Source organism: Heterodontus francisci, chromosome 24, assembly GCF_036365525.1.
Source record: "Heterodontus francisci isolate sHetFra1 chromosome 24, sHetFra1.hap1, whole genome shotgun sequence".
In the NCBI taxonomy this organism is placed as follows: Eukaryota; Metazoa; Chordata; class Chondrichthyes; order Heterodontiformes; family Heterodontidae; genus Heterodontus; species Heterodontus francisci.
In genome coordinates this window covers 41,710,803-41,724,316 of record NC_090394.1, presented here as the reverse complement: position 1 = coordinate 41,724,316, position 13,514 = coordinate 41,710,803, and the positions used below count along the sequence as shown (strand labels likewise).

At 44.2% G+C, this 13,514-nt stretch overlaps 1 protein-coding gene across 1 annotated transcript in view; it reads right to left on the bottom strand.

The window, feature by feature from the left end:
• Positions 1 to 292: 292 nt before the first annotated feature.
• usp31 (ubiquitin specific peptidase 31) overlaps positions 293 to 13,514 on the bottom strand; it is a 112,258-nt gene continuing 99,036 nt past the window's right edge. Inside the window, exons 15-16 of the mRNA XM_068056056.1 lie at positions 9,771 to 9,926; positions 293 to 7,723 (exon numbers count right to left, since the gene is read on the bottom strand). Of these exons, the coding sequence (XP_067912157.1) occupies positions 6,219 to 7,723; positions 9,771 to 9,926 (1,661 nt within the window). The 3' untranslated portion in view covers positions 293 to 6,218. The remainder of the gene's footprint in view (positions 7,724 to 9,770; positions 9,927 to 13,514) is intronic.

Sequence of the window (13,514 nt, the reverse complement as noted above, 5' to 3'; positions counted from 1 at the left end):
TTCCACTCCCCGCTCTTTCCCACACCTGTAAATTCATCTCCTTCAAAGATCTATCCAATTCCATTTTGAAAGTTAGTATTGAATCCGTTTCCACCACTCTTTCAGGCAATGCATTCCAGATCACAACTGGTATTTTAAAAATTCTCATTTCCTCGCTGGTTCTTTCACCATTTATTTTGAATTAAGGTGACCAACTGTGGAACCCGACAGGAGCAAATCAGCTGCTTCAGGACAGTGAGAGAAAGAGGGAATTAAAAGTCACACAGTAAGAGCATGAGACAAGGATTGGACTTGTTCTTTTATTTTTTTTTTTAACTCCTGCTCCTCGTTTATGATTATTCTGACTTACATGAACTTTATACAAACTGTTCCCAAAGAAACATTTTTAAAACATAGAAAACAATACAGACTCTGAATATTAAAAAGTGCATACACCTCCTGTTAATAAAACATACAAATAAATTATCGAAAGGCAGCAACACATTCTCATGCACCTGCCCAAAATAACTTAAAAAATGGTTTCAGCAACACCAAATAGGTGATCTAATTTACAAGGAGAAAGATACACTACACATGGGTCTGGGAACTGGGCCAATATTGTTCACATCTCTCTTCTTTTCCAACTCCATTGGAAAATCTTGTTTGTAAGTTGTGCTGCACATGGAGCCTCACAAAGTCACCTGCACAGCTGTGAGCAGGGGCCCTTGCTGAGGGCGAGCCGAGTCGTGTCAGCGGCCGGGATGAGACCGCTCATTTCCTTTACCCCGCTCCCCACCTTACCAATATTTAGTGCCTTGGTGGGATGGGGCAAACCATTGGTGGATCAGTCAGCGCCTGTGGGGAGAATCGAGGAGTTATCGTTAAAAAAAAACCGCAGTCGCGACAAAAGGTCCACGGCCAACAGATCAACCAGCCTGCCCTCTGCACAGATGCTCACCGACCTACTGAGTGATTCTGGTGTTCCCTGTATATTTTCAAATTTGCGGCATCCGCAGGCGTGCTACCCGGATGCAATAGGCAGCGAGGCCGCTCTTAATTCTTTATTCCAGTGTTCAATGAAATAATAATGGCAGTGGAAGCTACGTGGGCGCAACTCTGACAGCCGAACACCACATTCAAAAAGAAAATACAAGGTGCAATTTACAAATCATTAAGTTGTCCAGGTCGACTCCTGGTATAAAGAATTTAAACCACCCACTTCTTATTGACCCGATTACATTCACATGAAAATCTGGCAGCGGCTAACAAAGCAGCAAGTTTACAGCACTACTGTACAAGCGTACTGTCCTGGAATATCGTTTCATATAGTATGGTGGGCCATACACATCCAGGGAGACTAGTCACAGGTAGCTACACCCATCAGAGGTCTTCTTCCCCTATTAAACAACGGTGCATGCGCAGGATGTTTTTATAAATCTCATTTTAAAGTCACTAACTTTGGTTTATACAGAGAAAGCAAGACCTCCTCGCTCTATAACTCAGGTCAATGATTTAATAGCTCTAGTTATACAACCCAAAAGGCCGTCTCACCCTGCTCAGTAAAAGAAACTAATGTAACAAGTCATTGGACTTTTGTGGGGAAATATGAGAAAGTGTACTTCCGCTGTCAGCTTAACATTTGTATAATGCCCCTGTTGAGAGATAATCAGAAATTAAACACTAGTGTTAATACGTCCCACCTCTAAGCAATATTTCCATTAGACCAGCGACTGAAATTGGGCGTCAGGAGTTAGTCTTTCTTCTGTGAAGAAATTAATCTTAAATTGCGTGCATCTCTGCAAAATATCAGATTGGCATGCATTTGCAGGTGTATTAATGAGGATCTATTGACAGATCCACAGCTGCCCGCTACCACTGCATGACAACATCCGTGTGTTTACGACTGGTAAACACACCTTTCACATATCATAGGACTGGGCCATGGGATCAACCTTTCCCCCGAGATCGGCACTGGGCCCTCGAATCGAGGTGCTAAACTGCTGCGACGCAGGATGTGCTCCCCATTTTAACAACTGTTCAAGTAGTGCCAATTAATTGTTACAAAAAGGTAATTAAACTGTCATCTCTCCCTCCTCCCAGCCCCATCTTCATTCTCACTGGAAACGTTCAGAATGCAGCGGGTTTAAAGCAAAATCACGCTCTGTCCACTTGTGAATCATGAGGAAGATGAAAGTATGAAAGGCAAGAATTTTTACAATCCAGTAGCCGACAGAAATATCAGGGAAGAATCATTTGTATTTTTACTGAGATGTCGTTTTGTTTCAAACACTATTAATAAAGAGGGAGTGAACTTCATCTTTGAGTCTACTTGTTTACAGCTTTCAGGAAAGATGATTCTGTTCATTATAAATTACTAATCTACAACCACTGGCACTGAACACACACCCGGGAAGAATCAAGTTGTGCAAACAAAGCAATGGAATCAGACAAGCCCACAGTCCGGAGAGTTCGGACTGTAGGACTTGGTATCAAATGCAATATTAAAACTTGCATAGTAATACATTGTGTTAAGTGCATGCAGACAGGAGCTGGAACAAGTGGAACAGCAAAATTATGCAGGAAGTCTCCTTTACGGACAGAAGTAAAATTGCAATTGGGTTCTGTGAATCAGCATGGCGTCAGCACCTGAATTATGTCCCCTCCACTGGCCTGGGCAGAGAATCCATCTCTTCCCCCCACTGGCCTCGGCAGAGCTTCACCTCACCCAGTCCCCAAACTTCCCCCTCGCCAGTGAAGACAAGTGTAGATCCTTTAGCACTATCAGCTATCTCAGCAGTGACAGCTGGCCGGGGGGGGGGGGGGGGGGGGGGTAGAGTCGTCGCACCTGGGATCCTGCTTTTCCTGTTGGTTCAGTTCCACCGCGGATGCTGCACTTGCCGCTGCACCATCAGAATAGCTGCTGAAAAGATTACGTTGGAGGAAAGGCTCTCAGAGCTTTAAAAAGAGATTGCTTTCGCTCGCTACAGGGTCTAGGAACCTGTTAAAACATGCATGGGAAAGCAAGATTTCTGTCAACAGACAGCTCCTGTAAAGTCCCTCATTGCCCCATACAGATGTTTGAGGGACAAGGATGTTACTGGATGTCACTGGATGTCTCTAAAACCCAACTAAGCCCAAATCAGAGAATGCAAGTTTAAAGCCGGCGAGCCAGGGTGAATGGCACTTGAGCAGGTTTCAATGAACATTATGGTGTACACGGTATCATTGAGGATAAAGAGACACTTTGTGGTTTCACTTTGCTGTCCCTATCTACTGACGTTTATAATTGCAAAGCTCTTTCCTGAATAGTTGAGCATAAAGTTGTCACTGCAACTAAGTGAAGGCAAGAGTTAATTGAACAAGCAAGGGACTGAACCACTGATGCTTTCCGTACAATGTGCGACCCAGTGAAACAAATCTTTGCTTCTGCAGAAAACACAAATGCGTTTGGATAATCCACAGCTTTGTTGGGGGCCAAAGACCTGTCTCACCATCTATTGCGTACTCCAGCCGTGGCTCAGCAACTATTGGTTAATGCTGCACATTAATACCCAGGTGCAAAACACAGAGATCCTCCCACACAGAAACTGCCAAGAAATAGACACACCTGTGCTCATCGGATTGGTGCAACCAGCACATGCTCTCTTCAGGTCTGGAGGCTTCAAGGCATTGTGGCAAATACTCAATGACAATAGATATAACCTACAGTCATCAAATTTACCCCTCTGCTGTTTGTGGGATCTTGCTGTGTTTACCTACGTAACAGTGACTACACTTCAAATGTACTCATTGGCTGTGAAGCACTTTACCATATCCTGAGATGTGAAATGTGCTATTATAAATACAACTTCTTTCCATCTCTCAAGTTCCACAATTTGAAGACCATTTGTTGTGAATTTCAAACCTTCATGTAATTTCCATTCTACGTTAGTAGGAACACATAAGGCTGATGCTGACATGTGCATGCAAAAATAGTACTGTCACCATCAAAGCCACCTCCTTTTGGCTTCTCTGTCGGGCAAGACAAAAACCTCCAATTAGTGGTGAAACCCCAGGGCTCAAGAAGCTACATGTATTACTTGGAGATTCAATCCCAATTCAGCAGCCTCGCAGTAGGATATTGGCAATGTCACATGCAGTTCCCCACCCAGTTACAGAGAAAGCTGGTAAAAGGCTCCTATAAATTTTAAAAGGCCAATCTCACCCATAACTAACTACACATCGCCAACACACCCTTGAGAGGATAACAGTGATGACATACATCAAACTGGGCAGCTCTGATCCGGTTTCACAATAGCGTAAACACCATTTCTCCAAGTCCATTAAAACCTCCTGAATAGGAAGCCCCATCTCAAATAAAAGTGAATCAGAGCATGGTCTGGCTGGGGTAATCGGGTAGTAGTATATAAGGATCCTTTTCCATGCTCAATTTCAACTGGGGTCTTTAACATTTGCTTTTGGACAGGAGGTTGGGAACAGAGCAGGAATTGCAAACTTAAGGCTCAAGAGCTGCACTCTTTTCCCATGATAGCGAAAATTGTACATTGGGTGTAGAAGGCAATTCAACACGTGGGTGGAGTCCATGATAGACTGTACAACATAGGTAACTGGCATATACCATAATTGGATAGGACTGGTCATTGGCTCCTTACAACTCATAAGTTTACATTATTACACTGGAGAACTAATCTGCCAATGTTTACTACCCTGAAATACGAGTGGACAAGGAAGAGTTAATAGCACAAAGCTGGAATGCAGTGCCTGACGGAGCAGTGGAAGCAGATTCAACAGTAACTTTCAAAAGGGAATTGGGTAAATACTTTAAAAAGGGAACAATTTGCAGGGCTTTTATGAAAGGGCAAGAGAGTTGGACTAATAGGATAGTTCTTTCAAACAGCTGCCAAATTCACAATGTGCCAAATAGACTCTTAGTGCTGAAGGAGGCTATGAAATCAGAAATCAAACTTTTAAAACTTTTTATGGAAGTTGTCTCTCGAAATTGAAACAAGAGCTTAATGTGAAAAAAAGACTAAAGTTTTTCCCTGTACTCAGTAAGAGGCTAAATGAATGTCATCCATCATTAGCCTAGGTCAGCTGTGTGATGGCTTATTAACCATATGGAAACTACTATTTGATTACCTTTGGTGCTCAGCAACCATGAACTTTCAACAGGGAGACCAAGTTCGCCCTTAACTCAAATGTAGTGACCCCCATAAATACCTTCTCTCAAGGTGAGGATATCACTGCCTAGGATATCAAATCTCAAAGTTCAGCCTCAAAAATTACACACAGGGCTCAATATTCACTTATTTCTGACTGAGCATTTGAGCTGAATTGTTTCTCTGGCTCACTGAAAGGTTAATCAGGGTAAGACCTCTGCAATCACGTGCCAATAGGTCATTTCAGGCCGTGACGTGGTGGCAAGACAGGAGATGTCTTTGGGACAGGTTACTGCAACGGAACTAGACTGAAGGATCTCTGTGAGGGGCTCTCAAGCCTTGGGGTATGCCAATATAGCACTCACCCACCAAGCTAACAGAAAATAGCAGAAGGTTATACTCTACCAATCTCACCCTTCTTTCTGCAGCAAAGAACTGCTACAACATGCAGACTGTGGCCATTTCAAAAAATGGGCACATTGTAACCAAAATAATCAAAGCTCCCATTCATTCCTTATGTGTTCACCTGAAACTTGCAGTTAAACAGTACTTAACATTGTGTCAAGCAAACAAACCCTAACTGGAGAAAATGAAACTGATTACTTAATTTGAAGGCTTCCTCTGAGCATGCAGCAGTCATGTTAGTCTTAAAAACATTTATAAAAAAAACTTTTTTTAAAAATCAAACCATTCATTGAACAGTACATAGTGTTATTCAGCAACAAAAGAAAGTTCTTAAGGTCAATACAAAGTGCTGTGTTAAAACCCACCAGGGAAGGCCAGCCTCTGGGGAAAAGAAAAGAAAATGATGAACTAGTTCCATGATCCTCACATACCACACTTCTGTCTCACGGGGCCGTTATTTGGTTTGATGACATAACAAAAGGCGCTTAAAATCAATATCCTCCCTAACCAATGTAGGCACAATAACCACAAAATAAAAATTAAAACCTTCCTCCAACAGAAAGCCGTGGTAATAAATGGAGAGTCAGAAAGAATGAGAGAAAGCATCATAAAACAAAACCAGACTAGCATTTTGGGAGAGCCTTTTTCCTTTTGATTTGTTTTTTTTTCTCGCGTTTACTTTTTGCTATGGCGCGCAGAGGACTGCATGCCACTAGTGACAATCTTTCTGGATTTAAATGTCTTTTCTGCAGGTTTCTTTCTGCTTGTAGGAGACTGAGCCCCCACCTCTGGCAGTGCTGACTTGGATTTGGCAGCAGGAAGCAGTGGGCGCTTGGTGGGAGTGACATCTTTACTCAACAGCTTCCCTCGCGTAACCGTTTTGCTGGTCAAGGTCAAGGCAGAGGCGGTGGCAGACGGTGGCTGTTCAGTTGTCAATCGCCTGCCCTCCTTGGCTGCCCCCTCACTTGGCACTTTTTTGCTCGCCATTTTGGAAGGTCCATCCACCGATTTCTTGGCAAGAATATTGCTCTTCCCCAAGTCGGCTGACCTCCGGCTCTCCTTCTGCCTCAATGCCGCCCGAAAGAATGACAGTCCTTTATCATCTGACTTGCTGCTGTCCCTTCTCAAATCAGTCCTCGAGCTGGTATCCGATGACTTTGCTTCAGTCATGGAGGAGCTGCTGCTCGAATTTCTGAGCCTTCTATTCTCCAATCGGCTCCCCGACTTAGCTTGTGACAGCCTGCCCGTGCTGCTGGCTTTGGAAGACGATGTTAGCCTGCGTTTTTCAGGAGAGGGGCTTCGTTTGGACCGACCTTCAGAAGTCTTGGACCTTCCAGGCACCTTTTTCCGTGTCGGGGAAGGAGAGAGCAACCTCGGTTTCTGCTGAGACGCTGACAAGGCAACTGGCTCCTGACCTTTGGCCGTGTCCTTTCGGAGGACCGGGTTCGACAAAGCATGCCGGGCTCCCACTTTTGGCTCAGCTTTTTCGCGCACAACAGAACCCTTCTGGGGGTTCTTCAGCGATGAAGACAAAGTTAACTGAGCTCTGGATGACGAGCCTTTGGCCTGCTCATGGGGGACTCTGGAAGCAGTGGCCTTCTTCTGCAGGCTCTCCGCATTCGCTGCTGTAGTCGCAAAGCCTTTTCTTTGTCTTTGCTCTTCGGCTGAAGAAGCACCACTGATACTCGGAGAGCGAGGGCTGCCCAGGCGAGGTGTGCTTTTCCGACTATCTAGAGCATCTAGCAAAGGGCTCAGCTTGTCCAATCCTCCCACATCATTCCCACATTGGTCCAGCTTTTTATCAAGGGGCAAAGTGGGTCTACTCTGCCCAGTTGCTTTTCCTGTGACTCTCAATTCCTCCTCTCGGACCATGCTTTCCATGACTGCCAGAGGCGCCCTGCCAGACTGTCCGGCATGAGACACCCCCTGGCCTGGCAATGGGGAGGTGCCTCGGTTGGGGCTCCTGCGCCCCAGTACGTCTGCTGTCGGAGACGGGCTGTGAGTCGGAGACTCGAAGGAGAATGGTGATGGAGAACTGGACCGCATGTGCAGCTTGCTGGATAGCGACCTCTGAGACTTAATTCCGTTCTCATTGAGCACCAAGGGACTGGCAAAAGAGGATCTGGACGACAGACTCTGGCGCTGGACACTCCTCACAAAGGGCCGAGTAGAAAACCCACCTGAACAACAGGAATAATTAATTAATCTGACCTTCAAACTGATTAAAAATTATGAGCAGCACAGATGTCACAGACCAGAGTGAAACTTCTTTATGATGTCACATTAACCACACCAATGGTACAGACATCATAAAGCAAGGTCAGCAGCTTCTGTCCTCAGCCCTTGGAATTAAAACAGCACTGCTTTTAAAACTTTTACCATAAAAAAATACAGTCTGACAGCAAGCAGCAGTGTCTTCAGTTGTCTCTCAGTGGGCAGCACTATCAGAATCAGAAGCTCTTGGGTTTAACAGCATCCACCAACCCCCCTCCCCCCACCGCCACTCACGACGTGGGCACATACCCAAGTTAACACTCCAGTGCAGTACAGAGGGAGTGCTGCACTGTCAAGAGGTGCTGACTTTCAGTTGAGACATCAAACCAGGGCCTCACGTGCTCTCTCGGGTGGACAAAGATCCCATGGCATAATTTCAAAGAAGAGCTGGTTCTCCTCAGTGTCCTGGCCAACATTTATCCATCAACCATCACAAACAAATTAGCTGGTCATTTTCTCATTGCTGTTTGTGGGATATCATTGTGCATAAATTGCCATATTTCCTACATCAAAACAGTGACTACACTTCACAATGTACTTCACTGGCTGAGAACTGTTTTGTGACATCTGGACATCACAAAATAATCAGAGAATCATAGAATGGTAATGCACAGGATTGCTGGTTCTTTGAGAGAGCTATCTGATTAGTCCCATTCCCCTGCTCTTTCCCCATAGCTCTGCAAATCTTTCCACTTCAAGTATTTATGCAATTTCCTTTTGAAAGTTACTGTTGCATCTGCTTCCACCACCATTTCAGGCAGCGCGTTCCAGATCACAATAACCTACTGCATGAAAAAGGTTCCATATAAATATATATCTTCCTTCCCTTCCCAATTTCAATCTTTTGAATTTCTCAATGGTAAAGACAGACGGACAGGCTTGCATTTATATAGCACTTTTCACACCCACCAGATGTCTCAAAGTGTTTTACAGCCAATGAAGTACTTTTGAAGCGTAGTCATTGTTATAATGTAGGAAACATAGCAGCCAATTTGCTCACAGCAAACTCCCACAAACAGCAATGTGATAATGACCAGATAATCAGTTTTTGTGAGGTTGTTTGAGGAATAAATATTGGCCAGGACACCAGAGATAACTCCCCTGCTCCTCTTCAAATAGTGCCATGGGATCTTTCACATCCATCTGAGAGGACAGACACGGCCTTGGTGTAACATCTCACCCAAAAGATGGCACCTTCAACAATGCAGCACTCCTTCAATACTGCACTGGAGTAACAGCCTTGATTTTTATGCTCAAGTTTCTGAGTGGAACATAAACCTTCAACCTTCTGACTCAGAGGCGAAAGTGCTAACCACAGTCAATATCTGGTGTATATTTCACAATTACCCGCGACACGTCCTGCATCTCTCACATGAGAATTAAGCAATGTTTGTCACATTCATAACATTAGCTTGACGAGGTTACTTTACAGCACAGCTTTCATCTGGTTTTCTTAAAACAGCATTTGGTTTTGTAGTTGAGAAGTTTGTGTGTGTATATATATATATATATATATATTAAATATATGGAAACACTATGGGTACCTGGGATCTGCTTTCACAAGTTGAAGAGTCACAATTAACACTGACCTTAACTCTGGAAAGCAGTGATTGACAGAAAAAGAAGCAATAACTGACTGGGAGAAGACACAGGGCCCCAAGTGGCAGACAGTGGAATGAGTGTGCCTTAATGTCCACACCATTTCAACTTCACAATCTGTCACACTTTCTTTCTGGATATTTAACTTTGGGGCAGGTGGGTAGGTGGGAGAGGAGTTGGTGGAAAGAGATGGAGGTTCTGTTTTTTTTTAATGGATTTTGTTACAGTAGAAATCAAATTTGCACTGCTCCACTCCTTTCTGTTCCAACTCTCAGACCTTTATTGCTAGAAATTAAGATTATTCAAATGTGGGGTTGGGGAACAGAAGGGCAGAGGAACATGCATAGACTGTACCATCATCCTGATCACTGCGGTCCTGTGTAAATTCCACAGATTCAGAAAGCGAAACGAGAGATGTCCGGCGTGACGATGCAGTGGAAGTGATGCTGGGCTGCTTGCTGCCTGTGAGGCGATTTACCCAGTGCTCACAGAGAGATGAGCTGGTAGATCCTGCAAAACATTACTATACATCTGTAACAGAGTAAAATATGTTTACAGAGAAACAAGCACACACAACCTCCAAGAGTGACCAAAACTGGACATCTCAGAAAAATGGCTTATTCGGCAGACAACATAGCTGAGGTACTAAATGAGTACTTTGCATCAGTCTTCATTAGAGAACAGGATGTTGCCAATGTAGCAGTAAAGGAGACAGTACCAGTATTTACAGGATTAAAATAAAGAGCTTCTTAAAAGTTAACAGTCCTCAAAGTAGAAAAGTCACTCCGTCCGATGGGATGTATGATCAGTTACTAAAGAAAGTAAGGCTCAGTGGCGCAGTGGTTAGTACCGCAGCCTCACAGCTCCAGCGCCCCGGGTTCAGTTCTGGGTACTGCCTGTGCGGAGTTTGCAAGTTCTCCCTGTGACCGCGTGGGTTTTCGCCGGGTGCTCCGGTTTCCTCCCACAGCCAAAGACTTGCAGGTTGATAGGTAAATTGACCCTAGTGTAGGTAGGTGGTAGGAGAATGGTGGGGATGTGGTAGGGAATATGGGATTAATGTAGGATTAGTATAAATGGGCACAGACTCGGTGGGCTGAAGGGCCTGTATCAGTGCTGTATCTCTAAAATAAAATAAAAAATGAAAAAGGCTGGAAATTAGAGGGGCTCTGGCCAGAATCTTCCAATCCTCCTTGGATATGGGGATGGTGCTAAAGAACTAGAGGACTGCAAATGTTACAGCCCTGTTTAAAAACGGTGAGAGAGATAAACCCAGGTGAGTCCACTTATCAGTGTTGGGGAAATTTTAAGAGACAATAATCTGGAAAATTATGGCTAATAAATGAAAGCCAGCACAGATTTGTTAAAGGCAAATCCTGTTTGACTAACCTGATTAGAGTTCTTTAATGAAGTAATGGAGAGGGGTGATGAGAATAGTGTGGTTAATGCTGTGTATGTGGACTTTCAAGAGGCATTCGGCAAAGTACCACATAACAGCAAAATTAAAGCCTGTGGGATTAAACAGACAGTGGCAGCAAGGATGCAAAACTGGCTAAGGAACAGAAAGCACAGAACAGTGGCAAACAGTTGCTTTTCAGACTGGAGGGAGGTACACAGTGGTGTTCCCCAGGGTCAGCATTAGGACCACTGCTCTTTTTTATATATATTAATGACCTAGATTTGGGCATACAGGACATTATTCCAAAGTTTTCAGATGATACGAAACTCAAATATAGTAAACAATGAAGATAGCAACTGACTTCAGGAGGACATAAATAGACTGGTTAAATGGACAGATGAAATTTCACAGAACTGTGAAGTGACACATTTTGGTAGGAAGAATGAGGAGTGGCAATATAAACTAAATAGAATTTTAATAGAGGTGCAGGAACAAATAGACCTGGGGCTGTGCCTACACAAATCTTTGAATGAAGCAGGACAAGTTGAGAAGGCTGTTAACAAGCATATGGGATCTTTGGCTTTATTAATAGAGACAAGAGTACAAAAGCAAAGGATTATGCTAAACCTAAAAAAAAAAACACTGGTTCAGCGTCAGCTGGAGCATTGTGCTCAATTCTGGGTACTCCACTTTGGGAAGGATGCCAAGGTCTTGGAGAGGGCACAGAAGATATTTACTAAAATGGTACCAGGTATGAGGGATTAGTTACATGGAGAGACTGCAGAAGCTGTGGTTGTTTGCCTTAGAGCAAAGAAGGTCAAGAACATGAATGGTTTTAATAGAGTAAATAAGGAGAAATGGTTTCCAGTGGCAGAATGGTTGATAACCAGAGGACACAGAATTAAGGTGATGAACCAGAGACGTTATAACCGCAGTGAATGGTTACAATCTGGAACTCACTACCTGAAAGGGTGGTGGAAGCAGATTCAATGGTAACTTTCAAAGGGAACTGGAGAAATACTTGAAGGGTAAAAAATTTATAGGGCTATGGGGAAACAGCAGGGCAGTCAGACTAATTGCCTAGCTCTATCAAAGAGCTTGCACAGGTATGATGGGCTGAATGGCCTCCTTGGGGGCTGTATTACTCTATGATTTCCATTACACATATTGGAAATGATACTGCAAAAGAAAAAGACCCCCTCCTCCCACTGCAGACTCACTAGAATGCTGTATGGCATCAGTATATACAATAAGAAAAACGCAAAAGTTTTTTAAAAATATTAGAACAATGCAGATTAGATGATAATATTAAATGCCTGTATCATGTTTAATCTATGAAAGATAATAGAAGCAGTCTGTTTGCAACAACTGAGTTGTCTAGAATGAGGAGCCATAGATATTCTATTAATTGTCAGTGATTTAAAAGAGGCAGGAGAAACTACTCGTAGTTGTGAGATTTTGGAAATTATTTCCAGGGTTAGTGGTTGTTGCAGAACTGTCAAAATTCCAGCTTACATTGGCTAGGTGGATGAAGGAAGAGAGATTGAAGGGACATGGGAACAGGGCGAGTAAACATAATTGGAACTCTGCTCGTGTGGAGGGTAAACACCAAAATGGACTGGTTAGGCCAAATGGTGTGTCTCTGTGCAGTAACTTCCATCTATATTTTCATGGTTCTATGGTTTGTTAGCAGCTAACAATACCACAAACCATCTGCAGCTGGCTCTGTGACCCAGTTCCTGATCTGAGGGGGTAAAATGAAACATTAAAAAGAACCAACTTGACAGTTTATCGGCAGTAAACTGTTTGACAGCACAGTGATGGCATTAATCCCTCATTACTGTCAGATTGCCTGGGGCAACTGAACAGTGTTAGATTTAGATTTAGAGATACAGCACTGAAACAGGCCCTTTGGTCTGTGCCGACCATTAACCACCCATTTATACCAATCCTACACTAATCCGCACTGACACGGAACACAAAAGTCCGAGTGCATCAGGCCTGTGTCCTCAGTACCTTGCTCTACGGCAGCGAGGCCTGGACAACGTATGCCAGCCAAGAGCGACGCCTCAATTCATCCCATCTTCGCTGCCTTCGGAGAATACTTGGCATCAGGTGGCAGGACTATATCTCCAACACAGAAGTCCTTGAAGCGGCCAACACCCCCAGCTTATACACACTACTGAGTCAGCGGCGCTTGAGATGGCTTGGCCATGTGAGCCGCATGGAAGATGGCAGGATCCCCAAAGACACATTGTACAGCGAGCTCGCCACTGGTATCAGACCCACCGGCCGTCCATGTCTCCGCTATAAAGACGTCTGCAAACGCGACATGAAATCGTGTGACATTGATCACAAGTCGTGGGAGTCAGTTGCCAGCATTCGCCAGAGCTGGCGGGCAGCCATAAAGACAGGGCTAAATTGTGGCGAGTCGAAGAGACTTAGTAGTTGGCAGGAAAAAAGACAGAGGTGCAAGGGGAGAGCCAACTGTGCAACAGCCCCGACAAACAAATTTCTCTGCAGCACCTGTGGAAGAGCCTGTCACTCCAGAAGTGGCCTTTATAGCCACTCCAGGCGCTGCTTCACAAACCACTGACCACCTCCAGGCGCGTATCCATTGTCTCTCGAGATAAGGAGGCCCAAAAGAAAGAACACTAATCCCATATTCCTACCACATCCTCATCTGTTCCTATATTCCCCTA